A 26,893-nucleotide genomic window follows, 5' to 3' on the forward strand; every position below is an offset into this window, starting at 1 on the left:
TGACGCAGCAGCAAATGCCTACTCGCCATTCTTATTAACTACAATTCCCATAATTCCTCCCCCTATTGGTAAAGCGCACGCCCCACCCCCCCACCCCACCGGGAGAGTGCGAGGCTCAAGAGACCCGGTGCAATTGTCAAAATACTCAGGTTGCGAACTGAACGGGCTGGGAAGTCGATGTAAATAAACAGAAGATGCGCGGAGCAGAGGCGAGGTGTTTAGATCGGCTGCTCTTTGTTCTTGCCTCGCCGATGGCAGAGCTGAAATGGAAGGGCCACCATGGGGAGGGGGCTGCGTGCAAATGGCAGCTTACTACCGCGATTGGGGCGCTGTTCCGCTCTGCGCCCGAGAATTAAGAAAAATTAGCCACTCAGTAATGGGACTCAACTGAATGTAGCCATCAGTGCTGGCCCGCCCTTGGAGACAAGCCATGGTGAGGCAACCGCCTCGGACAGCAGATTTGGCTTCCAAGGAATGCATTGCCTGTTGCAGCGATTTATTTCAATGGGAGAAACAGTAGGAGCCTGTTCACTCAACGTTCAGAAATCGTTCGGACTTGAAGTTCGAATCCACTTGTTTCAAACCTTCGGGACACGGCCCGAGTTACCCGGCTACCCAGTTTTAAATCAAGTTGGGTTTCTTTTGTGCGCTCCTGCCCCGCATATGGCGGTTCCGGAAGTGTGGAGGCAAGAGTTTCTCGTACCCCTTTAGGCGAAAAGCGCTTTCCGACGCTTCTGAGGGAGAGGCGCATGCCGGGAAAAATCCGTGGAGGTGGCCTTGGCGCGGGGCACGCCGGGAGTATCACGGAAGGGAGTTTCGCGGTGGCGGCGCCGACGGAGGAAGCGGGAAGCGGCCGTCTGTCGCTGCCTCAGCGGCGCTTAGTCGGGCGCCGGGCGCCTGGGCTCACTCAGGTGCGGTGTCCTTGCCGCGGCCATGTATCACAGCAGCACGCAGCGGCGGCGCTGGACCTTCCGCAGCGAAGAGGAGCTGGTCCGGCGCCGGGCCGACGCCAACCGCAAGTTCCGGTGCAAAGCTGTAGCCAATAGGAAGGTAGGGCGCGGGCTGCCCAAACGCCGAGTCCTCCTGCGTGTGATTTGTATTTGTTATTTTTGTTGTTGTTGTTGTTGTTTAGTCGTTTAGTCGTGTCCGACTCTTCGTGACCCCATGCTTCGTGACCCTGCTTTTAAAGATGCTGTCTAGGTTTGTCATTGCTTTCCTCCCAAGAAGCAGGCGTCTTTTAATTTTGTGGCTGCTGTCACCATCTGCAGTGATCATGGAGCCCAAGAAAGTAAAATTTCTCACTGCCTCCATTTCTTCCCCTTCTATTTGCCAGGAGGTGATGGGACCAGTGGCCATGATCTCTGTTTTTTTTATTTTGAGCTTCAGACCATATTTTGCGCTCTTCTCTTTCACCCTCATTAAAAGGTTCTTTAATTCTGACTACAACTTGTAACCTTTGTATGTTGGTGGCGGCGACTCTGATTAGAGCCGTGGTTTCCAACGTGGGGCACACGACCCATGGGGGGCAATTTGATTTTTATGGGGGCAAATCAAGAATGAGGTGTTAACAGTTAATGGCCTTTTAGGCTTCCTCCCCTGAATAGGAGTTCACTTTTTGAATAATAAGAATTATATGTCACGGGGGCGGGGTGGCAATCAGGATTTGAGAGATGCTTAGGTGGGGCATGGCCCAAAAAAGGTTGGGAACCACTGGATTAGAGTTAAGATAATTTTTGTTCTCCCACAAGGTTCAACAGACTGACCCGTTTCTTCTTGAGCCGCATGAAGAGTTGACCATTTGTAAATACTATGAAAAAAGGCTATTGGATTTCTGCTCTGTTTTCAAGCCAGCGATGCCTAGATCTGTGGTGGTGAGTTTCTAACATTCTCTTTGAGAAAGCAGTATTTGTTTTGGTTTTTAAGCTCTATTTTTGTAAAAATATTTATGATTAACGACACTTTTTAACCAGGCCTTTGGTTGATTTGATTGACATCCTATGCCCTTTTAAAATGTGGTTCTTTTGGGGGGTATTGGTTTTTTTTAAATCATTATTATATATATATTGTGGTTTTATATTTTAATTTTGTTCTGTAAACCACCCTGAGACCTCCGGGTATAGGGCGGTATATAAATTATTTACACACACTTCATTCTTCTCAACCCACTCCCCATTTTTCCCCTAAACTTTCCCCACCTACTTTGGGGCCATTCCTCCTGCATCTAAAGTCCCTGAACTGTTATTTGTCACCAAGTAATGTTTAACATTGTTTATTCACACTAGACACAGGGAAACACTCCCTCCAGATATTCTTGTATTGTAGTTCCCATCAGCCCCAGTCAGCCTTGTCGCTGGTTATGTATGATTGGAATTGTAGTCCAGTAACATTCTGGAGGGCTGCATATTTCCCACCCTTCATTTATAATGCCCACGATGCCCATGCCTTCATAACTGAGCAATGCATGTCTGCCTCTAGACACACATATTAAGGGGCAAATATGAGCATTGTAAGGATTTTTTTCACCTGGATCGCCACTGAGATGGTGCGAACAAGGAAAAACTTCCCTCAAGATTTCAATCATGTTACTTGGGTTGCCATATATACTTGATATTCCTGGCCAGACTTTTGTTAGATAGAATGCCTACAAGGGAGGCACTTTAAAAAAAACATGAGGTAGTGGGACCCAGCCTGCATGGGGACAGTGACACCTCCCTTGGAGTCTTGTTCTTGGATTCCTAAGAGTAGGAGAAGCAAAAGCCAGAACTAATAAGAGCCAGTTGGATTAGCCCTTCCACTGCTGATAGCTGCTCAACCACCCAACATTTCTGTAATAATTTTCAGAGTATTATTGCAAATAGCTGGGAGAATAATGTAGCAACTGTGCTTGCCACAGCAATAATTCAACTTTCCATTCCAACTTTGTTCCCATTGTAACAAAGGGAAATGCTACTATGCTTCTTGCAGCAAAAGCCCAGGGAGGTAGCATTAGAGAGGGGCATAGGGATCAGAAAAGCTGTCTTGTCATCCACTTGATCTCCACCGAAGGCCATGTTTCATTGCAGCCAGGATCCAGTGATGTGCACAAGCCAACAAAGTACCAACCCTGAATATTTAAAGAATGTAGCACATGTGAGGGCACTATAAAAGTTGTGGGCGTTATGACACTTGTGGAGACTTTCTCAGGAGTACTCTTCTTTTGAGTCAAAGAGGGGCAGGAACACTAATGCAAACGAGCTTTTTAGAAGGGAATTCTAGTGACTCTGTTCAAACTGCTCCTAATAGCATCTTGAGTTTTTATAGACATGAGGTAGATTAGTCAGCACACCAATTGGAACTGGCAGTGGCCTTTGTCTTCTGCTTATCCCCTACTTCTGGCTCTTCTAAACTTGAATTTTCTGCTGCATAAATACACATTGGGTCAACCTGTGCACTACTTTGTTTTTCAGTTGACTTGCCCAGCATATCTTGTATTTATTTGATCATGATGTGTTCTATGTGGCAGCACAGAACAACAGCCATGCTATTTGCGTGAATGAACTTTCTGATTATAGTTTCCTTTTAGGGATCAGCTTGCATGTACTTCAAGCGTTTTTACCTCAATAACTCAGTGATGGAGTATCATCCTCGGATTATTATGTAAGTAATGGATACCCTTGTGGTTTAATTATTTTCCCCAAACAGAAATTCTATTATGTTGTCTAAGGATATTGTTGCCTGAACTGTTGTAAACTATGTCTCAACATTTCAACCACTTAACATTTACAGTTGTCATGTACAGAAAATGTCATAGACAGAAAAAATCCTATGAAAACAAACTGAATCCTAAAAATGGAGTATTTTTCAATCCCAAAAAATTAGTTACTGCATCACATGAAAAAGCAGGGCTGAAATCCACTCTGGGCTGCACTTGCAGAATTTACACAGAACAACAATGTTTTTCTCCTGGTTTATTATCATCTAAATGATAGTAAACAATGTCCCCAAACAGAATTTATCAAATAGTTTTAGTTTAGTTTAGGTAAATGAATCAGGGCAAAAACAGTCTCACTTTTTTTCATGCTAAAATTTGCACTGAGAAGCAGTTAAATGCCTTTCTTCTGACACATCACACATAGCTTTATTTTGGGACATTTGACCACACATTTTCCCCAAAGCTTTCTATGCCAGATTCTTTTTAAAATAAATAAATAATGTATTGGGTTAGGATAAAAACCACAGGCTTTTCCAGCAATAAGTAACCTGGGGAAGCAGACAAAAGTTATCTTCTGACAGAACCCACATGGTTTTGTTTGAGACATTCTATTACCCCAGTATACAATGCAGGTCAGCTCAAGGTAAAACAACTGCCCCATAAAACTGTCTCTGTCCACTTTTTTTCTTTGGATGTTTGCTGATAGTTTGCAAGTTCTAAAAGTTTTCCAAGGATTTGGGGCTGGATTTTATATTAGAGGGAGCTTTCTCTTGTGTCCTAGTATTTAGGCTAGGCTGTTCAAAATACTTCCTGACTTCATATATAATGGTCTTCCTTAGAACCAAATGTGTTTGCTGTTTGTTTTTAAGGTTAACATGTGCATTCTTGGCATGTAAAGTAGACGAATTTAACGTGTCCAGTACACAGTTCGTGGGCAACCTTCGTGAAAGTGCAGTAGGACAGGAAAAGGCCCTGGAACAGATCTTGGAATATGAACTGCTACTTATACAGCAACTGAACTTCCACCTCATAGTGCACAACCCTTACAGACCATTTGAAGGCTTCTTGATCGATCTAAAGGTAATCATTTCTGTTGCTTAAAAAATGTACCTTAGATGGTACATTTAGATGGTAACTATTGTAAAATGTTGAAGCATTAATAGTACCAAGCACTGTACTAGAGCAGATTAGTTCTTAAGTATCCCAGCATGCCTGTTTGATCCTAAAATACTTGAGCTAGAAAAAGGAACTCAGCAATTCTGCATATTTTTCTAGACTCGTTACCCGTTGCTTGAGAATCCTGAGACACTGAGGAAGACTGCTGATGACTTTCTCAATCGGGTTGCTTTAACAGATGCCTGCCTTCTTTATACACCGTCTCAGATTGCTCTCACTGCCATCTTGTCCAGCGCATCGAGAGCAGGAATTAATATGGAAAGGTAGATAATATTCCAAGCATTGGACTTACAGATTAAGTTAGTAGGTTTTTGTGCTGACGCTGTACATCCTTCCAAAGCTCTATCTGTGGTGTTGTTAAGACTTTGCGTCAACGTGGATTAAGAGTTTATTGTTCAAGAATCGTCCACACAGATTCAAACACTGGTGGCCAACCTGATCAGCTGCTTAACCTGTAAATGTGTGGCAGAGGGAAGGAAAATAGCTTACTGAATCCTACCATTTCACTATTTAAATTACTATGTTGGGTCCCCCCGCCAAGCAATAAAGGTTGTATCAACTAAATGACTCTGTGGAATGATGCATTGCAGGGGGTTTGGAATAGATGGTCCTTGGGGTCCCTTCCAACTCTATGATTCTATGTATGTGAGTATAGTGAAACGTCTCTTGTCTCTCCCCGCCCCCCGGTGCACCCACAAACCTGCTCTGGGGGTTCCCCCAACTGTCTTGCACAGAGAGGAGGGTGCAGGGTGGGAGTAGAGGGGAACCTTCCCTGTCAATTGTGGAAGTCTATTATCTGCACACAATGATTTAGTTGCATACAACCCTAAATTTTTTGTTCCTTCAACTTGTCATATGTCAGCTGCCTATAAAATGGTTACTTTTACAGCTTTTTAAAACATCTATCTTACACTATCAAAAGAAGCTCATGTTTCCAGACTACTACTTCATGTTAGAATACCATTGTTTTGCTTTCGGAAGGTTATCTTTGATTCCTGGAGGGGTGTGGGGGTTTTTGAGAATGAAAGAAATTGCTGTAGAGTATTCTAATCATCATTAATTTAACTTTTAGCATTTTTGACATTGGCTTTGTATTGTTACTCTTTATAATGCGTGCTAAGTTTTTGTTTTTTTAATATATTTTGAAAAATTCCTTCCCATCACCTAACGTTTAGCTAAATGTCATTCTCTTTATGGGGTGTATGTTAATGTAAGTGTTCTTCATAGATGTTCACTTTTCTCTGCATCCAAACAGTGGTACTGAGATCTAATTTTCACTATCTTTTGACAGTTACTTGTCAGAATGCTTAATGCTGAAAGAGAACAAAGCTTCCCTCTCCCAGTTACTGGATGGGATGAAATGTAAGTAAAGATTCTGAGAATGAGGTACCATACACATATTTATTTTAAAGTATTCTTTAAAAGTATGGAAGACGGTTGCAAAAGCCTTTATCCGAGGGTTGCAAAAGCCTTTATCCGAGGGTTGCAAAAGCCTTTATCCGTTTGAAAGATTTATTTTTAATTAATTAATTTTTAATTAATTAATTAATTAATTAATTTTTATAATGAATGATTTTAGAATGTTGTTTATGTTGTACTTTTGTACTGTTTTATTGTTGTTAGCCGCCCTGAGCCCGGCTTCGGCTGGGGAGGGCGGGATATAAATAAAATTTATTATTATTATTATTATTATTTTATTTTATTTACTTTTCTGAATAATTGGGACACATATTTAAACTTGTATCCAACTATTAATAAAAAGGAATTTAAGTGGGCATTTTTGTCCCTTCTGCTCCCCCACAAATGGTATAAAGTGACAGGAAAAAAGAAATATGGCGTAGTTCAGGGATGTGAACTAGTGACCCTCCATGTTGCTGGAATATGAGACTCATTATCCCTGAACAGTGACCATGTTGGCTGGGGCTAAATGTGAGTTGGAGTCCAAAAAAAACCACGGAGAGCCATTGCCTATTCTTTTCTTAGCACAATTGTATCCCCACTGCTTGTAAAACAGACTCTTAACTTCAAAGGAGGTTGCTGTAACCACCAATCAGCTGACTGTTGGGTTACAGCAACATCCTTTGAAGACACATTCCCGTTGCCAATCAGCAATCTTCACTGTTTCATCCTTCTCCCTTGAGCCTCTAAAATCTGCTCTAGGGGGTTTGGGGATTCTCTGGAACAACTTGAGTGCTGGTGCAGGAATGGGAAAATATGCAAAAATTGTCTCCATCCACATTCCATTTATGGAAGCCCCTCTGGATCAAAGATAGTGAATGGGGATAGTGATGGATGCAATACAATGTCTTCTAGGTCAAATGAGACCAGAATTTTCAGCAAAGCAAGGGGAATGTTTCAAATGAAGAACAAAACTTGGTAGCTGTCTTTAGCATAAGCAAGTAAAAGGGGATATTTGATAACTTCTTCTGCCTTTGACGGTGTTCATAGCCTCTAACCTGTAGTCCAGGGCACATAAAAATGTGTATTCAGTCTTTCAGTAGACTGGTGCTTGCAAGACTGTCCTTGATACTGCTTTTATGCTTGCATCAAACACAACACAGCCTTCAGTTGATCTGTATTTTGAAGACTTGATATGCAAAATGTGCCTGCGTCTGAAGGTTTCCCTGGGACAGTAGTGCTAACACTGCATTATCCGTTAGCCTCCAGGAAATAAAAAAAAAAACCATGTGAACAACTAGTTTAGTAGAGTTCTTTACTTCACACTTTTGCTGTGTCTTGACATTCCTTAGCATAAATCCTCTGATATAAGATGACAGCTAAGAGTCTTACAAATGTAATCTGAGCTTCTGTAAAGGGGGAAATAGTATTATGTGGCAAATTTAAGCTAAGACTTTGTGGAACTTATTTCAAAGAAATCTGGAGCACATCTCAATTGTCTTTAACACTTGTTCTACAAGAGGACTTGCTTTTCATAGAAAATCTGCAAAGTATTTTGCACTGTAGCCTGGCTTTTTGAGAGCTGGGTGTACTTTTTGTTAGAATGCCCCCTCTCCAGACACACCTTTGCACAATTAATCCTGTGTGTTCATGGCTACAACTGGTCAAAATATACTATAGCTTGGCTAAAGTGTTCCTCAGCTTCATGTACAACTCACAGCAATTAGATCATACTTAAACATTCCCTGTTGTGCTGTAACCTTACATACACACAGAAAGCTTTATAGCCAGGTCTGTAGAATCAAAACTAGTTGGAATGTGCCATATCTAATCAGTTGGGTTTGAGTGTGATTAGGCTACCTATATCACTAGAATTCATTTGGATCTACTTTTGATAATGTACATATCTTATTGGGGTTCAGATTAATTGGTATATAGTACACTTAATTAAAGCGTTTTGAAAGTGTTTTATTGCTCCTTTGTAGGCATGAAAAATCTGGTAAAGAAATATGAGCTACCGCATCCAGAAGGAGTTGCTCTTCTGAAACAGAAGTTAGAGAAATGCCACAGCCCAGAACTTGCTCTTAATACAAATGTGTAAGTAACAATTTAAAGCTACATCGTACCTCAGTGCTAGCTTTCCTAAAAATGATTATGACAGCATATACTGTATGAGGACCAATAAGCTAATTTTGAAAAATTTGATTACCAGGAAATCCTGTGCAAATGTTATGATATAATCTTACTTTATCAGAGATTTGAAGCCAGGGTCTGTTCCAGTCATTGGTCAGTAATTTCTTCTCAGACAAGTATTGACTTGGATTCAAAGAAATGTGGGTGAAAGGGGGGGAAAGTAGCAATAGAAAAAATATATAATGCTGTTCCACAAGCTCTTTTGGAAGCTAGCAGATGACTTCTTGCAATGTATTGGGGGCTGGATTGCAGTATAGTAGACTGCAAATAGCATATAAATTCCAGTTGAACAAAGTATTGAATGTGTTTGTTCAAAGTCTTATATAAATAGAACTTCACTGGATTTGGAGTTATTCATGCGGCACTCTTCCACTGGATCTAAGATTGCAAATCTGTGAGTGGAAGAGCACCTGTTTGGATCATAGCTATAGCTATTGCCCATACCTGAAGTTCATTTCATCATAAGTTACAACATATATCCATGGGTGTGGAGAACAAATGTGAACCATGAGGTCAGTGGGAAATGAAAGGGGGGAAGAGCCTGCAAAGTTTAGTTGTATTCACTGTGTTTGTTTTCCATAACGTAAGCTTTAACGTAACTGTCACTAATGTGGCATACTGAACATTTTTCATCTGACCTCACTGTTGAGAATTTTATTCTACAGCATATGGATATATATGAAACAACTGAATATAATCTGTTTAAGAAGCTGCAAGACTTGGTTCTTGTAAAACAGTGTTTTATCAATAGCTCTAAGAAGCCTCTAGTGCTGAATAGTCAGTTCACTTCAAATACCAGTAAAAGGTTTCAATCGTTTATTAGATGTCATACCAATTTCTCCAATATAAAATATGAAGTTGAAGAAAAGATCTTCTTATTGGAACGGGAACATACTATCTAATATTAGTATTATGGGGTTGGTTTTAGAAAGAAGAGAAAAGGTTATGAAGATGAAGACTACGTAACAAAGAAACCAAAAATGGAGGAGGTTAGTGGATTTGTGTACTTTGAGTAACTGGATAAATCTGTATATGTTTGAGAACATAAAACTTAGTTCTATATGCAAATTTAAGATAATGCCAATTAACAGGGAGCACACTTTAATCTATTTTAAAATTATGATAATCTAATCAATTAACCAGCAGAATCTTCTAGGTGTACTTTTATTCCCCTTATCCACAGTTGGCCAAATCCAGTTACCTGCCTTGCTGGTTGCAGAAGTTCATAGGAACCGGAGTAAAGATTGTATCACTGACAGAGTTGATAAGTAGCCTTGGTGGTTCATCAGTACTACTATGCTTCCTTGACCGCAACACAGCACTGTACTGATAGTGCTGTTTAAGACTTAGGATCCTGTAAAGACTTATTTGGTTCATGGGCACAATAAAGGGTGATGCAGAAATGTTTCACTAACCTCTAACCTGTCAAATGCAGTGATCAAGGTTTAGCTTAATTTGTGGAAGTCGCTGCTTACACTATAGCAAACAGTACATTTTCATAGGATTGGGCTGGGTTGTTTTTTTTTTAAAAAAGTACATAATCTTACATCATCTGCTATTCATACAACAGGCAGCTGAATGTTTTAGGAGTCACCAGATAACGCTAAACTAGGTTGATACTTTCTTCTAAACATTGTTTTATTTGTTTTCTGCCTTACATCAAAGAGGACCTTAATCCTCAATAAAGGCAAGCATAGAAGCTGAGATTGTATATTTCTAATTTTGCAGTTGTTAATTTTCCCATCAGCCATACTTGATTCATAGGATGGGTTTTGTTTTTTTGCACATCTTCTAACAAGTTAAAAGATTGGAGTTCCTTTTTCTTTTGTTTAGGATGAATGGACAGATGATGATTTCATTGACTGACTGGATGTCTCCACTGATGAAATCCTGAATACTTAAATGGAACTTTAATGCCTGAGAACATGTTGCACATTCCACTACTGCAGTGAAAAAATATGACAAATGTAAATAAAGCAGTTATTTTACAGTGTGAGTGGAATATTTGAAATTACTTAAATGGTATTGGTAAAAACTGTCACTGTTCTTTTGGATTTTAATTGGCTGTAACCTGTTTTCTGGTAGCGTGTTTTGGATACCAGCCAAAAGCTGAAAAGCAATGTCAAAATATCTAAAATATAAGCACCACATATTCATAGGTATTACTTGAGATACATTGGAATTTTTTTGAAATGCACTAGTTTCTGATATTTGTGGTGATTAGGAAAACAAACTTTCAGGTGGCAATAGTTCATCCTTGGGTCTGTTGAAGGTACTACTGGCTTAATTCTTTGGGCTCAGCCTTTGGCAGAAAAGAACATTGGTGGACAGTAGAGTACTTACTTCATGGGTTCCTCCTGCTAGTGCTGTTTTCGCATTGTATGCAACAGGCTTAACCCCTGAAGAGGTTTGGTTTGCTGACAGGGTGGGTTAGGTTGGGGGGGGGTCTTATTCTAGCCTCTTCCTTTCCACACAAAAAAAGACATTTATTATTCATACTTACAAGCACTGAGACTGGATCAGAACTGATCACTGACCAAACAAAAAAATAGGAAAATGCAGGCAAGACAAATCGTTTTCTAATCACCTAGAGGCACTGTATTTTTCTTCTTTGGAAATATCCAAATATTGAATCACTAGGCAGAAAAAGCAGCCAGATGTATGCTATAAAACTGTTTAATAATGCATGCATGCCTAATACAATGATCAATAAATTTACTGAGTTCAAATTATTTACTGTTGTAAACATTTTTTAAAAAGCATCATGATTTATCTGGATATACAGTCCTTGATGGAAAATTATTCAAAACAATGTGGCACATTAAAAAAAAGCTGACAAAATCCAGTCTGCATATTCTTTCAGCACAACTCTAAACGAGAGAAATAGAATGGTATAAAAAGTGTACAGCAAAGATTTCCTATCAAACTCTGGAAGCTGTAAATACAAATTAAAGTGTTTGAACAGTCCTAATATAGTTGTAACCAATCAAATTGCAGTAAGACGTGTGTTCTATCCAGTTATACTTTGCTGTCAAAACATTTCCTTGGCAGTTGACTCTAATTTTATCCAAAACACAGCAAGACTTTGGCAATTGGAGGTGTTGAAATAACTTTAAAGTTCAAAGAGACAGTCACAGTATTTTCTTTGTGGAAGGTGATCTGTACACCAAGGCTCAGAGGTTGTGAAAATTGGTTCCAAGTGGAAGAAAGTGCAAGTGTCCTGCACACATAGCTTAAAGCTGTTGTTATGGTCAGTCACCAACAGGTTCTTTGTTTTGTTTTTTGCATAGTTCACACATCACTGGAAATGTGAAATGTGTGTGCTATTTTTGGCAAGAGCAAAAAAGGAAGTGATATTGGTGAAAGTTGTCATGTTGGACATGCTGGAACATGCAGAAAGCTGCTACCTGATGCTGTTAGACACTGAATACTGATTTTGCTTTTGTTGAAGAAGTTCTGTAATTGCCAGCAGCTTCTTTAGCACATGCTGTTTTAAAAAGGAAGATCATTAGCTCAGCAGCAAAGTTTTTCTGTATGATTTAAAAGAACTATACTTGTTCCCAATTGGTTCACAGCTTTTCTTGAAATGTAAACTTATTTTATTTCCCCCCTTTGTCCTTAGGATTTCCTTTCCATAGATGCAATTCACAAGTCCTGTAGCACAGCCTGAATAGCTAAATACGTTAATAGTTATAGTTACTGAATAGTAAATATGTTAATTTTACCATGCTGGAATTGACTCTACAGCTTTTAATGAATCCAAGGAAAACAAGTTACTGTTTGCTATTATGTAAACATTTAAATAAGTAGGTCAGGGAGCATAACTTATGCATAAATAATAATTGGAATAATTGCACTCAAAATGCACCACCACTGCACATACTGTTTTACTAAACTGTTTCAAAGTAGCTCCTTCATGTCTACCACTTTGATTGCATCCTTAATATACATTCACACTTTGTGCATTCAACTGCAGCCCTCTATTTTAGTGTTTATAAGTCCTCAGGGCCCTCTAGATAATGTTGGACTCCATGAGCCCCAGTCATGATGGCCAATAGTCAAGAGATGATGGGAGCTATAATCCAGCAGCATAGGGAGGGCTGCAGGTTAAACCAACGCTGCTGTAACTATCAGGAAAACCCTCTTTCTATAACAGGTCTTACCTGCATTGCCCCTCGCTCATTACTGAGTGTTCGAAGCTCATCTGAATGTGCCACACAAATTTCATGGAGGGCTGCTAGATCACGTGACAAGTCAGTTCTAGAGGGCTCTGTAGTGTCTGGAAGTTCAGGTACATTCTAGAGCAAGAATAATAATAATGTTTAGAACCACCTTTCATAAAACAGTACCATGGTAGCTGAAAAAAACTTACACTGTTTACCATTCAGATAAGGAGTGCAGCCACTACTACTCTGCTTGCAGGGAATATAACACCTAAAGAGCAATGGGAATGCTTGTTTCGAATACACAAGTAGTCCATAGGTGAAAATTAAACTGAACTTTGCAAGCCCTGCATGATGCGTTGACAATTATCACCTGACATCTTCATGGCCCCGCCCACCTGTCAGCTTTGGCTTGCAAGGGAGAGGGGAGTATGTCTGCAATTTCCAGTAAAGCAGGAGTATAGCTTCTTAAGCATAGAGAGAAGTGAGGCCCAGCTATGCTTACTTGAGAAATGAACTAGTTTTTGGTTGGCTATTATAGCTCAGTGGCAAGGATGAGCAACATCCAGGCTTGGTTGGACTACAGTTTCTATCAACCCCAGCCAGCATGGCTAATGAGGGAGCTGCAGCCAAGCAATATCTGGCAGGTTACAGGTACTCCAGATGTTTCTCCTTGACAAACATTGGAGAAGAGTGGAGCCATACCTCCTGTCTCTGCTCTGAGATCTTTGTGCAGGCCATTCTCTCAGTCCTGCCACCATCATAGGCATACATGGGAAGCCCTTCTCAGTGGCCGCTCCTAGACTTTGGAACTCCCTTAGAGAGATACATACTGGCTCCTTCCACCAGCAGGTAAAGACTGTTTTATCTCAACAGGCCTTTGGGAATTGTCTGTTTCTCAAGGAAAGGGCTTTTTAATAGTGCTGTGCTAATTATCTGTATTTTAATAGATTTGTTTTTTATACTGTTTCAATTTTGGGATTGCTACCGTGGAGGGGTGAGGGAGGTATGGCGGTGGGGGCAGATGTTATAGGCGAAGGGGATCGAGATACGGATATGCTTGTACCCCTTCCAATCTGCGCCCCATCCCGAGGGACGAGGGTAGGGTGAGCAAGGATTACTCACCTCCGTCACTGGTGTTGTGCAATGCCAGGTCTATAGGCAACAAAACCGCCACTCTGCGAGATTTCTTTACCTCGCAGGGGGTCGACCTGGCTTGTGTGACGGAGACCTGGGTGCGCGAAGGGGAAACTGTTACCTTACGAGAGATGGCGCCCCCGGGTTTCTCCGTCCTCCACCAGTCACGGACTGTGGGCCGGGGGGAAGGGGTGGCATTATTAATCCGGGAAGATTGTTCTTTCAGGGCTCTACCATCGCCATTGATCCCCGGCATTGAATGTGTTGGCCTAGTGTGGGGCTCTGAGGTGAGCTTGGCTGTCTGGCTGGTGTACCGGCCACGTAGCGCACCAGCAGCCACCCTGTCAGGCCTGCTAGAGGCGGTGGCCGGCTGGGCCTTGGAGTTCCCTAACCTATTGGTATTGGGGGACTTTCAACATCCATGCTGATGCCACTCCCTCCTCACAGGCTCTGGACCTGGTGTCTTCTATGGCGACACTAGGGCTCTCCCAGTTTGTTTTGGGCCCCACACATCAAGCAGGCCACACGCTGGATTTGATACAAAAGGGTAAAAGCTTAATGGTAAGGATTTGCTGAACTAACAAACTGAAGTGGAATACAAAAAAGGGAGGTACGAGGAGGTCCGGGGAAATAAGTGTAAGGAAGATATGTTATGGAAAATCAATGTGTTTTTAAACTGTTTTTATTTTGTATGTGTTTTTTTATTTTTCATTTTTACTGTTATACTTTAAAAACTTTAATAAATATCTTTTAAAATATATATATATTATTAAAGATGCAGTCCTAATCCCCCCCCCCCAAAAAATTGATCTTTGGCGCCGGTATAGATGTGATCATGTCTCCTTCGATGAAGGTCCATGGTCTGATCACTACGCTCTGAAAGCCAGGATTGACTTTTCACCCCCACCCTGCTTAGGTGGCGAGCCCGCAGAGGCTGATGGACCCTGATAAATTCCGTCAAGCCTTGCAGGACCTGGCGACTCATTGACTGAGCTTGTTGATGGCTGGAATATCCAGCTCCTGGCAGCCATCGATGAGATCGCACCTAAGCGCCCTCTGCGACCCCGCAGAAACCGGGCTCCCTGGTTTACCAAGGAGCTTCGGAAAATGAAGCGGGACCTCAGACGGCTAGAGCGAGTATGGTGGGATGCCCGTGACGGAGCCTCAAGAACATCTTATAGGGTTTTTATGAAAAGCTATGAGATGGCAGTAAAGGCCGCTAAGAAGTCTTACTTCTCGGCCTCCATTGCATCCGCTAGCTCTCGCCCGGCGCAATTATTTAGTATAATTAGGTCTTTAACGTCCCTTGAAGGACAGCCAAATTCAAATAACAATCTGACACACAGCTGTGAGGCATTTGCGAGCTTTTTTGCGGAGAAGGTCCTGTTGCTCCGCCATGAACTCCCTGCCAATTTGGATACAATAAAGGAACTGGAGGCCCCTCGACTGTCCTCGGGTCCAGTATTGGACCACTTTGACCGGATATCCCCAGCCGATGTGGACAGACTCCTCCAAGCTGGAAAGCCCACCACCTGTCCTCTTGACCCATGCCCGTCTTGGCTGATTAGAGCGTGTCCAGACGAGGTGCAGGCCCCCCTGGGGGATATCATCAATTTGTCCCTTGGCACTGGGATATTCCCAGGGGAATTGAAGGAGGCAGTGGTGCGCCCGCTCTTAAAGAAAACATCATTAGATCCCTTAGATCTATCCAATTACCGCCCGGTTTCGAATCTTCCGTTCCTGGGTAAGGTGATTGAGAGAGCGGTTGCTGAACAGCTTGGTAGGTTTCTGGATGAAACATCAGCTCTGGATCCATTCCAGTCCGGCTTCCGCGCTGGTCCTGGGACCGAGATGGCTCTGGTCGCCCTAACAGATGATCTCCGCAGGCAGCTGGATCGAGGCGGGTCGGGGCTGCTGATTCTTCTAGACCTGTCAGCAGCCTTCGACATGGTCGATCACGAACTCCTGGACCACCGCCTTGCCGACATGGGGATCCAGGGCACAGTCCTCCAATGGCTGCGCTCGTTTCTCTCTGGTTGGGGACAGAGGGTGGCGCTTGGGGGGGAATTGTCATCGCACCACTCCTTGGTGTGTGGAGTGCCTCAGGGTGCGATACTCTCCCCGATGCTTTTTAACATCTTTAAGGGCGCCCCCTCGCCCAGCTTGTCTGGAGTTTTGGGCTGGGTTGCCATCAGTATGCCGATGACACCCAACTCTATCTGTTGATGGATGGCCATCCTGACTCGGCCCCAGACACACTGACCAGATGTTTGGAAGCTGTGGCTGGATGGTTACGTGGAAGCCGGTTGAAGTTAAATCCTTCGAAGACAGAGGTCCTCTGGCTGGGACGGGACAATATGGGATTGGGGAGGCAACTCCCATCTCTTGTGGGGGTGCAATTAGTGCCAGCACCGTCCGTTAAGAGTTTGGGTGTAATCTTCGATACCTCCCTCTCTATGGAGGCGCAGATTACAGCTATAACAAAGGCGGCATTTTTTCATCTCCGCCAAGCTAAGCAGTTGGCCCCTTATCTCTCTTGCCCTGACCTAGCCACTGTGATCCACACGACGGTCACCTCCAGACTGAATTATTGTAACTCGCTCTACGTGGGGTTGCCCTTGAGACTGACCCAGAAACTCCAGCGGGTGCAGAATGCCGCGGCGAGACTCCTTATGGGGTCTTCGCTGTGAGATCACATTCATCCGGTACTATACCAGCTGCACTGGCTCCCGGTGGAGTACAGGATCAGGTTTAAGGTGCTGGTTTTAACCTTTAAAGCCCTATAAGGCCTAGGACCCTCGTACCTACGGGACCGCCTCTCCTGGTATGCCCCACAGAGGAACCTACGGTCTGCAAATAAAAACATCCTGAAGGTCCCAGGCCTCAGAGAGGTTAGGCTGGCCTCAACTAAAGCCAGGGCTTTCTCGGCTGCGGCTCCAATCTGGTGGAACGCTCTGTCACAAGAGACTAGGGCCCAGCAGGACTTGACATCTTTCCGCAGGGCCTGCAAGACAGAGTTGTTCCACCAGGCCTTTGGTCAGGGTGCAGCCTGACTCCCTCCTCTGGCAACCTGCACAGAATTTTGCTTAACGGTTGCCATTAATTTGATTTTAATTAATTTTTATAATGAAATGTTTTTAGAATGTTGGATTATTTGATTATTTGATTGTTTGTTTATTTGATTGTTGTTAGCCGCCCTGAGCCCGGCTTCGGCTGGGGAGGGCGGGATATAAATAAAATTTATTATTATTATTTATTAGAGTATAATTATTTTTTTACACTGATTATCTGTCTTGCTTTATTTGTGGAAGCCACCTTGAATCCTGGTCCAGAAATGGTTGAGATATGGTTCCCAAAGCCCTTTTTTTAACAGGGTCCTTCCCCTGTATTTTCTGAAGCAAATACTTACAGTCTCTATATTTACAAAATTAAGAAAGAAGTGTTCTTACCCCAAGTTCATCTAAAAACATGATCATCTGGTGTTTGTTACTCTTGATAAAAGGATTTACACCTTCCATATATGGCTCCTAAAATAAAACCACAAAATTTGTATCACTTTAATCCTCCATTTACAGATAGGTAGCCGTGTTGGTCTGCCATAGTCAAAATAAAAAAATTCCTTCCAGTAGCACCTTAAAGACCAACTAAGTTAGTTCTTGGTATGAGCTTTCGTGTGCAAATCTGAAGAAGTGTGCATGCACACGAAAGCTCATACCAAGAACTAACTTAGTTGGTCTTTAAGGTGCTACTGGAAGGAATTTTTTTATTTTAATCCTCCATGTGATGGCTTCTGAATTATTCTTAATGTATTTTACACCACTTTCCACAATGCTCATGTTGGTGTATGCTAAAACACAAATATAATTTAAACACCATTGAAAACCACAATAAAATACATCACATAAGATAAAGCTGCTACAGAAAATTTAAATCCTTTTAAAGATTTGACAAAGCAGGATGTTTTACAGCTTTTATAAACTGATGACAATGTTGATATCTTCCTAACCTTGGGATAGCCAGCATGGAGTGCCCTACAGATCATTGACCATGTTGGCTGAGGCTGGTGGAAGTTACAGTCCAATAATATAGGGAGAAAACCACACTGGCTACCCCAGTCCTAACCTTTTTTAGGAAGAGGTTCCAAAGTTTTGAGATGTTAGCAGAAAGGACCCTAACCCTGGCATCACCTTAAAAATCTGTCCTGGAGGAAAAGCAGACAAGAAAAGCCAGTCTGCCCCTACTGGCAAGTCATTTCAATTGAGGAGAAATGGCCCTTAAGGTAGAAAGACTTCAGGCTGTGCAAGGCCTTCAAGGTTAAAAATCAGGATTTTAAAATTGGGCATGAAAGCAAACTGGCAATTAGTTTATTTGTATTTGTAACTGTATTTGCACTGGCTGCACTATGTTACTGCTGACCAAGGCAAGGTGTGACATTTTGCAGCTACTTCCATGTCATCTTCAAGTAAAGTCCATTGAAGAGCATCTTCCAACAGTCAAACCTGGATGTTACTGCTGAACTATTGCACAATCGTCACCCTAACACATTATTTCCATAATCTCTTTGATGGCTGTGGCTTTTCCCTGACCAGTCAGGATGAAGAAGACCAACCACATACAGAAAGAACGAAAACTGATATTTAAACGAGCTCAAACACCTTGCTAAGAATGGAGATAACTTGAGAGTTTTAAATGCTCTTTCCAAATGCTGCTGTCTGTACCGACAATATTATGTACTATATACTATGCTGACTCTACTGTCCTGTTGTATTGAAAGGGAGCCTATTCTATGTGAACAAATGAAGCTCTTCCATACTAAGTCAGTCAATGGTTTACTTAGTCCAGTCCTGTTAACTCCGACTAACAGTGACTCTACAGGGTCTCAAGCAGTCTCTTTCCTGCCTAGCTACCAAAGATCCTTTTCAGTGGTAATGCCAAGGAGTGAATTTAGGATCTCTTGTGTGCACTCTGCTATGGAGCTATGGCCCCTCCTGTCATTCCAGACTCATACTGACTTGTACAGGCAGAGGGGGGCATGATTACACATGTTCTTTCACTGAGAGCAAAGAACACGTGTGGGGGGGAATTAACTTCTAAGATTTATATTTACCTTAGCTCCAAACTCAACTAAATTTGCCAAATTCTGCACAGACTTGGCGACCAGCGTCAGTGTTCTTGCAGCAGTGGGAGAAGGAGAATCTGAGATAAACAATTTGAAAATCACAATTGATGTCAACTGAGATTATAGCCTAGTACAGCAGTTGATAACCAGACTCACTGGCAGGACAATGAAGTGCAAAATACAGATGTAAGCAGCTAAAGCACTTCCTCTCTCCCTCCTAAGGCCAATTCAAGCTCCTCACCACAACCTCAAGTGATGCACTCATAGCTGATTAAGCACAGTCCCCAAACCAGAGCACTTCCTCTTCTAAGAGAGACAAAGAAAAATAATAGGAAGCGTTATTCCCCATGCTTGAGGGGATTTAGATGAAGATTTAGATCTGCCCAACCCTGCCCAGATCTCTTGGTCTCCACCAGTGGGGGAGCAGAAGGGAATTAAAAGTTCCAGTTGCTGTAAACAAAGGACTCGAGAAGGTTCAAAGTAGTGGTTTAAAGTTGATAGCTGATGGTTCATATGCAGACCAACCCACCACAAAATATTTAATACAAGCCCATTATCTTTCCCCACACTTCCAATGGTTAGAGTCACGCCACATTAGCAGTGCTTCTTTCTATACCAGAAGTGGGCAATCTGTGGCTTGGATGCAACTCCCTGTCAGTACGGCCCTCTTTATCTTCTTGCTGCTACTGGGGGAAAGAATGGTTGTCAGGCACAGGGTGGACCTCTGGAACTCCTCAATAGTTCTGTACCCTCACATGTGAAGTAATGCCTGTCTGCCATTTTTTCCTTCAGTGGCAGCAGGACCAACCGTGGCAGCTGCAGCAGGAAGGGATGCATTCAGTGAAGAGAGGATGGCAGCAGTGGAGGGGGCTAGCAAGGGAAATGTGTGTGTGCATGTGCAGGAAAGGTAGTGAGTGGATGATGGTTGAATGGAGTTAGTAGGGGTCCCAAAGGAAATTTAGCAAGCAAGCTGGCTGGGGGAAGCAGTTTCTGCCTGTGTGAATGTGCATCCTTGCCCACTTTGGGCTTTGATGGCCCACCACCATTATGCAGCCCTCAACCTCAAAAAGGCTACCCATCCCAGTTCTATACTAAGCAGCCAGAATTTATTCTCTCTGCAGTGTATTAAGAACTAAATACAGTCAACTTGCTATCTTAACATTATAGATGGTTTTATCAGTATCTAAAGAACTTACCTGAGATGATATTAAACATCCTTGGATTCAGAATGGCAGGGCAGATCAGCCGAAGGAAAACAAAACCACTGAAAGAGGGAAGCAAAAGCATGTCTTGACTTGGTACTTGATCACAAACATCACTAAAATATATTTGAAAATACTACTAAGGATACCAATGATTAATAAGAACTCTATTCGAAACTCATGGTTGTCTTTTCTCATATGGTGGGTCATGGCAATTCCAATCCAAAATATTAGAGAAATAGAGGACTTTTTCACCACAGCCCTGTACCTGGTATGCAGTAAAATTCTCTACTACTTGGCAGGATAATACAAAAGTCCAAAAAAATGTTCAATAGGGGAGATCTTTCACACTATTGCCTTATCAAGTGTGAAAGGATAGTAAAATTGTAATTTGTATCCATTTAGACAGGCAGTTTACTAAGTAGCTACAAGCACTCATGGTAATTTACCACTTTGCAAATGTATCCATCCAGAGTCTTGTGGAGTAAGTCGATAGAACCTGCCCAATTTAATAACCTCCAATATGAATCTTCATGGTCTTAAGGACTTTAGATTCCATCAAGGTAGAGTCTTTTTTGTTTTTGCTGCTCCCTGATGCAATGTAACTCCTTTACAAGGGAAACTTGTACCACTTTCTCCTTGTTGGTATTTTTAAGGCAAGGGCATTAAAAAATTTTTTTTAATGATCTCTGAGAACCAACTGCTGAATTCCTTTCTTTACACTGGTTTGCAAGCACTGCTTGTCTTGCTGGGTTGTAGTATTACATACTGCTTATTGCTGCCGTGTTTCTTTTTAGGTTTGGGGTGGTATTTATGAGCAACAGTATGTCTCTAGCAGTAACTACGAAACAACAATGTTCTAAACATAGTTGTGAGATGCTGAAATCAGCTTTGAAAATATGTCACCACTCTGCAGCATAACATTCTGAGCTGCACCATCTAAAGAATAACAACAGTAATGAAGAGAACACCTTACCTAACCACTCTTGTTCTCATGGTTGTGTTGGCTGGCCACTTGTTTTGAACAGACTTCTGTAAACAGCCATAAATATACCTCAATGTCCTGTCAAAATAATACAATTAAGAACCTTAGCATATCAAATTACTTTAGATTACTATACTAAACTGTGCATTTACAGTTATGGTTCCCCATTTGTGGAATGCCTCCCCTGGTGAGGTGCATCTGTCTCTGTTGTTACTGACTTCAGAGGAATTTGAAATATTCCTGTTTACCCAGGTATTTGGTGGCTGAAGGATACTGTTCCTGGCAACCTTAGATCACTGAATGAGGGATCTCAGTATTTTAACAAGTTAAAATACTAAAACAGATAAAAATTACCTCTGCTTTCTAAGCGTCTGAGTAAGTCTGTGTTAGCAGGCACTGAAAAGAATAGAGTTAAGGCACCTGGTTGATTTCAATAGGCAGGGAGTTCCAAAGTGTAGGTGCTGCCACACTAAAGGAGCTCTTACAAATACGGAACAGGTGTTATGTGGAGCTTGTAGTAGTGCCAATTCCATTGATAATGGGAGTAAGGGGAATCTTTTGTTGCAATTTAAGGAAGATGTTAGGACAAAGTACTGTGATCCGTTCCGGAGTCCCGTTCGCAACGTGAAAAGCCTGCAACCTGAAGCGCCATATCTGCACATGTGTGCGACACAATTTGGTGCTTGTGCGCATGCGCGAAGCACAATTTAGTACTACTGCGCATGCGGCAAAACCCAGAAGTAACCCTTTCTGGTACTTCTGGGTTGCCGCGGGATGCAACATGAAAAAACATAACATGGTCGACATAACATGAGGTATGACTTCACAAGCTAAACCTATCACTTCAAGATTCATGTATCTTTAAATATATATATAAATAATAGGCATGTTGCAGTGGTCAGAAGACTACAGCACCTAGCTGAGGGGATTAGGCCTTTTGCAGTCCTGACAACAAAAATTGCTTTTTCTCAGGCTATGCAAGAACAAGAAACAGTTGAAAAGTCAATATAGCTAACAACTTCTAAATCAATTTGAATTTGTTTGTTCTTCCCATCATACAGATGCTATTGCTTATGCAACTATACATCTAGTGACAGGCTTAGAGCAAGGATTTATTCTACTTTTAGTTGATGGAATTTATGGTGAAGCGGAGCTGTTTATGAATGTTCCATGTACATGTGCTACATTATATTACAATGTCACCTGTACAATAATTGTTAGAAAAGAGTTAATAAGCTCTGGGGGTGGGGGCATTTAATAAACATTTATTTTTAATTGAAAACAATGACAATGTTACTGTACAAAGCTAGGATAATGAAAAATCTTGTAGTTCCATCCTCTCCAAGTGCTTGGGCTGACAATTTTATTTTATTTTTTCCTAGGCCAGGTTCTGAAAATCAATTTATTGAAATATACTTTGGACTATAAGTATTCGGAATACCATATTGGCCCGAATATAAGGTGCAACCACAAATAAGCCGCACCTTGAAAATTCAAGGGGGGAAGAAAAAAAGACAATACCCGAATATAAGCCCCTCCCTTAAAATTGGGTTACAGATTAAAATCGCTAAGGTTGGTAGAATTGTGATTCTCAGTTAATTTAAGCCTTTGATCTTGCAAGCCTGCAAAAGTTACCATACAATTGCTAAAATAGCAAAAAGCTATTCAATTGCTACAATTCTGCAGGTACTCACACCCGTAAATGGCAAATGAACAGTCTCAAGCTCACAAATCGGCAACAAAACATTTTTTTTTCTGTTTTACCGTATGTCTGTTTCAGCAGCAATATTGTAAAAGCCAATTCTTGTAAGGTCGTGAATTTAAGCTGGACTTTAACTTTTCAGAGTCAGAATTTGGGGGGAAAAGTGAGGCTTACACTCAGGCCAATACAGTACTAGGAAAATTTTGGCCAAACAATAAAACTTTTTAAATTTTATCACAACAAAGGATGATATAGGACTGAAATGGGAAGTTCTAAAGAGGCTTTAAAAAAAATATTGGTGAACTTACGGAGGCAATATTTCTGCAGCCATGAATATTTTCTCCACCAGCTCCGAAAGGATACTCAGCAGGTGTGCTAAATTAGTATTTACATCTTCATTTTTTTCTAACTTTGAAGGATTTAACTGAAATGTAGAGCCATAAGACATAAATGAAATATATCTTCAAAAGATAACCAGCAAAGTTTACTCAATGTAAAAACAAACAAACTTATTGAAAAGGTTAGACTGATTGGGTGGCATCTAGGACTCCTAGCTTCAGCAGCCACCACACAGGTTGTAGATTGCAGGGAATCTCTATGATATCACCTCAAAGCCTCAAGTAGCATGCCTGTTTTTTGCAAGATACTTGAAATGCTGACAAAAGATAAAACCATCATTGACTACACAGTTCAAAGGCAAAATACAGAAATTGCTAGATGTGCAATAGGAAGTCAGGTTTAAAACCACTCTCAGCCACAAAGCTTACTGCACAGCCTTGGGTGATTCAGCAGTCCACGCTGCACATGATGCTAAACAACATTTTAGTCTGATATGCAAGAGCAGGAACAAGTTGCAGTGAATGCAGGGCTCACATGCCGTTCCCATGGCAAGGCAGAGGAATGCAGAAGCTTCTGCTTCCACTTTTAGTTAACCATAGCGTGCCACGTTCTCAGGACCTCGAAATGCAGCTGATACTAGATCCAGCCAGTTTAAATACGCCAGCTTCAAAGCATGGTTTCTGAAGATCTGTTTTAAAATTGCCATCATTAGGTCAGGATGACGTGACAAACTGCAGTTAGCAAAACCTCATTCCAGCTGTGTGGGAGGAAAAAGGGTAGTATGCAACCTGAGACTTGTTGCAACTCATCCTTCTCCGTGTTTATCATATTAAACAGTGGTTTGGTGTGACCTGCAAATGCCAGACCTACATCGCAAGGTTTCTCTGTGGCTAAAATGTTGCTCTAAGCATTCTGGAGGGATCCAAGTTATACCTATTTTTCAAACATTTCTAAACTGTTTGTGGTTTAGTTCATTAGTCATAACTTCTTACCTCACAAGACTGCTTGCTCTCCATTATCTTTAAAATAGAGTCCTTTAGTGCATGGTGAACAAAACGTGTGGCTGTAGCTTTCATATACTGCTCCATAAGTGTACTTGCCAGTGTGGTGGCACGGAATAAGGTAGTAGCTTCATCTGAACAAACAAAACCACCAGATATAAATATTAAATTTTCAGCTCTGTTGAATTTAAATGAGGAAATAAGATTATTGAGAAGGAAATGCCTGTGGATAGTGGAAATGGAGGAGGGGAATGATCTGAAAAATTATTTTCAGTAACATACTTATACTGTACCTTCCACACATATTTCCCTGTCATTTAGTGTTCGCAACAATAATGCCTCCAGTTTTTCATGAAGAAAAATCTTCAGTAGAATGCTAGCAAGCAGTGTTCGATCCTGTCCACATACGATGGATAAAGCGTAGACCACATGCAGCTCTTTTTGCAGGACCAACTGAAAAACAGAGATGGCAAAGTACTAAGTAAACAGTAACTATGAACTTACTCCAAGAGTGTACCACAAAATAAAGAGTGTAATTATTTCCTGAAATAAATAAGTTCTCCTTTCAAAGGCTATGTAATTTATGAGGGGCCCAAATCTACCTCGAACACCGTCTGGGCAAGCTATAAAAGAGCATATATTCTTTGGAAGAACCACCCTTGCCTTCAGGCACTGACAGGCAACTTTTAAAGTGTTTTAATATTTATTTCAAGCCACTTTCAAATTAAAATGCAGGGACTCAATACCTCCTTAAATTCACTGTACTCTTCTTCTGGCATTATTTTCTCCATAGAATATCGTGCACGGACACGCAGAGAGCCTGGTTCAATACCTTTCAGAGGTATGTGTGAACTGAGCTGAAACCATTCATCTGTTGCCTGCCCTTTCTGTAGTCGGCTCAGTTGGCATCGCATGAACACTTGAAAGAAATATTCAGAGAGAAGTTAATCTTTGGACAGAATGCCATATATGAGAGTATAAGCCAAAATGAGCTTATAAAATCCACTGGATCTGAAGATTTTTTTTAAAAAAAAAAACACCAACAACTCTCATGCTGTAAGTTCTCTCAGAATGAGAAGAAGAAAAGAGTTGCAACGATAATTTTCATATATAAAAAGGAGCACCAGGATGATAGTATTCACTTTCTCCTGTTTCTTAGAACACTGAATTCTCCAACAAGAGTCATTAGAATTTTAAAAAGAGTTTCTAAACTACATTACATTAATTAAAGTGAGAAGAAAAAGATAACAAATGATAGTACATCAGGCAAATTAATAATACAGAAAATACAGAAATAGCTAAATAGGTAATTCTGTCAGTTATTTATACTAATGAGAAACCTTAAGGGTTCTTGAGCACCCTATCAAATATTTTATTGCATACTTGGGCCTTCTTTGACCATGCTGGATAGAAGGGCAGTGCAAGTAAATTGCAGGTAGTGAGCCACCCTCAAATGAAAGAATTCAGTACATGCTTAGAAGGTTAAGGGAAGTGCCCTTAAAAACACACATAAGTTTACAGCAGTGAAAAGCTGTCATGTTCCAACCATTTGGATAGGAAAGAGATACAAACAATGACTGTTTCAACAAGTGGGATAAATATGTAAAAGAGAAATACGCTTGCACTACAACTGTAAAAACTTTTTTCAAAAATAACAGAACTTACATATATCTGGATCTTTACTCTTCTTTGTTTTGTTACTAAGAGTTATTTCAAATCTATTGATGTCAGATGAAAGATCGCTAGGAAAAAATACAGAAAAATACAATTCACATTTGTACTCCTGCTTTGACATTCTAAATTAAAATGATGATATTTTATTTAGATTTAATTTCATTATATAAAGCTACAACCAAAAGTCAGCCATTTGCTTTTCTACTGTACAATTACACATTTGTGACAAAATAAGTCATTAAAAATATTCAGTTACTGTTGCCAAAAGCAAAGAAAATAAAATTATATTACGCCGTCACCAAGAAGGACTTTAGAATTTTTCTTTTTAAATGCAACAAATTTAAGTAGCAGAAGACTTACTCAAACACAAATTCTTCTGACCACACAGGGTTCTGTCCTTCTCGTACATGCGTTTTTGCTACCTGTACACTATTCAGGTAGATATTACAGTAAGGATTAGTAAAATGTTTTGCTGGAAGTGTATGGGCTTCTTCAACATGTAGTATAAGACTGCTGACCTAGAGAAAGTATACAAAATGGAATTCAAAACTTTGTTTTACGTAGTGAGACCATACCCAGAAGTAAATAGGTGTGGGTACTTATTTAAGTGAGAAATGCAAACCACAGCACACAGGGTGAAGTTAAATAAAAAGTGGTTAAAGAACGAATTAGTATAGGAGGGCTTTGATTTTAGATTCTGGTTACTATCAAATTCCTTGCTTCTATATAAGGAAGGCAGAATTGCATCCACTATTTTAGTACCAGCAACAAAAAACAGACCGTGAACCTCTGACCAAAGTCACCTGTGCAGTTACACATATGGTTCTGCACCTACATGCAATTTTTTTGGATAACTTATTGAAGGTACATGGTGGGATGGCAGGCTTGGCCCACCCATGAAGCAGGGTGAAGCAGCCACCTCAGATAGCGGAAGCCCCCCAAAAAGTGCCTCTGCAGCCCCCCCCCCCATGCTGATTTCTGGTGAGATTTCATGAAGCATGAGAGTTCTCATGAGATTTTGATGAAATCTCGCCAGCAATCAGCACTGGTACTGGCTCCACTTCTCTGCCAGCAGTGGGCAGCGCCAGCAGGAAGCAGTGCCAGCGGCAGTGG

The 26,893-nt window shown here is 41.2% G+C and overlaps 2 protein-coding genes across 2 annotated transcripts in view; one reads left to right on the forward strand and one right to left on the reverse strand.

The window, feature by feature from the left end:
* The first annotated feature begins 771 nt into the window (after positions 1–771).
* On the forward strand, positions 772–10,451 carry CCNH (cyclin H). Its single transcript, XM_081213439.1, has 9 exons — positions 772–1,050; positions 1,749–1,871; positions 3,563–3,636; positions 4,561–4,771; positions 4,967–5,130; positions 6,159–6,229; positions 8,251–8,362; positions 9,387–9,447; positions 10,292–10,451. Exons 1-9 carry the CDS (start codon positions 934–936, stop codon positions 10,322–10,324), a joined length of 966 nt encoding a protein of 321 aa, XP_081069565.1. The 5' UTR covers positions 772–933; the 3' UTR covers positions 10,325–10,451.
* A 667-nt stretch (positions 10,452–11,118) lies between these two features.
* RASA1 (RAS p21 protein activator 1) overlaps positions 11,119–26,893 on the reverse strand; it is a 54,883-nt gene continuing 39,108 nt past the window's right edge. The window contains exons 14-25 of the mRNA XM_081213421.1: positions 26,141–26,298; positions 25,772–25,848; positions 24,853–25,025; positions 24,400–24,559; positions 24,098–24,240; positions 23,075–23,190; positions 21,056–21,142; positions 20,074–20,141; positions 18,866–18,954; positions 17,208–17,285; positions 12,622–12,756; positions 11,119–11,945 (exon numbers count right to left, since the gene is read on the reverse strand). Of these exons, the coding sequence (XP_081069547.1) occupies positions 11,862–11,945; positions 12,622–12,756; positions 17,208–17,285; positions 18,866–18,954; positions 20,074–20,141; positions 21,056–21,142; positions 23,075–23,190; positions 24,098–24,240; positions 24,400–24,559; positions 24,853–25,025; positions 25,772–25,848; positions 26,141–26,298 (1,368 nt within the window). The 3' untranslated portion in view covers positions 11,119–11,861. The remainder of the gene's footprint in view (positions 11,946–12,621; positions 12,757–17,207; positions 17,286–18,865; positions 18,955–20,073; positions 20,142–21,055; positions 21,143–23,074; positions 23,191–24,097; positions 24,241–24,399; positions 24,560–24,852; positions 25,026–25,771; positions 25,849–26,140; positions 26,299–26,893) is intronic.

The sequence above is a fragment of the Podarcis bocagei genome (genome assembly GCF_964188305.1).
Source record: "Podarcis bocagei genome assembly, chromosome: 11".
NCBI lineage: Eukaryota > Metazoa > Chordata > Lepidosauria > Squamata > Lacertidae > Podarcis > Podarcis bocagei.

Excerpts from the sequence above, each read along its gene's own strand:
- CCNH (XM_081213439.1), top strand. The coding sequence starts at position 934 with ATGTATCACAGCAGCACGCAGCGGCGGCGCTGGACCTTCCGCAGCGAA. Across the intron at positions 1,872-3,562 it reads CGATGCCTAGATCTGTGGTG|GGATCAGCTTGCATGTACTT; the intron begins GTGAGTTTCTAA and ends GTTTCCTTTTAG. Across the intron at positions 5,131-6,158 it reads GCAGGAATTAATATGGAAAG|TTACTTGTCAGAATGCTTAA; the intron begins GTAGATAATATT and ends ATCTTTTGACAG.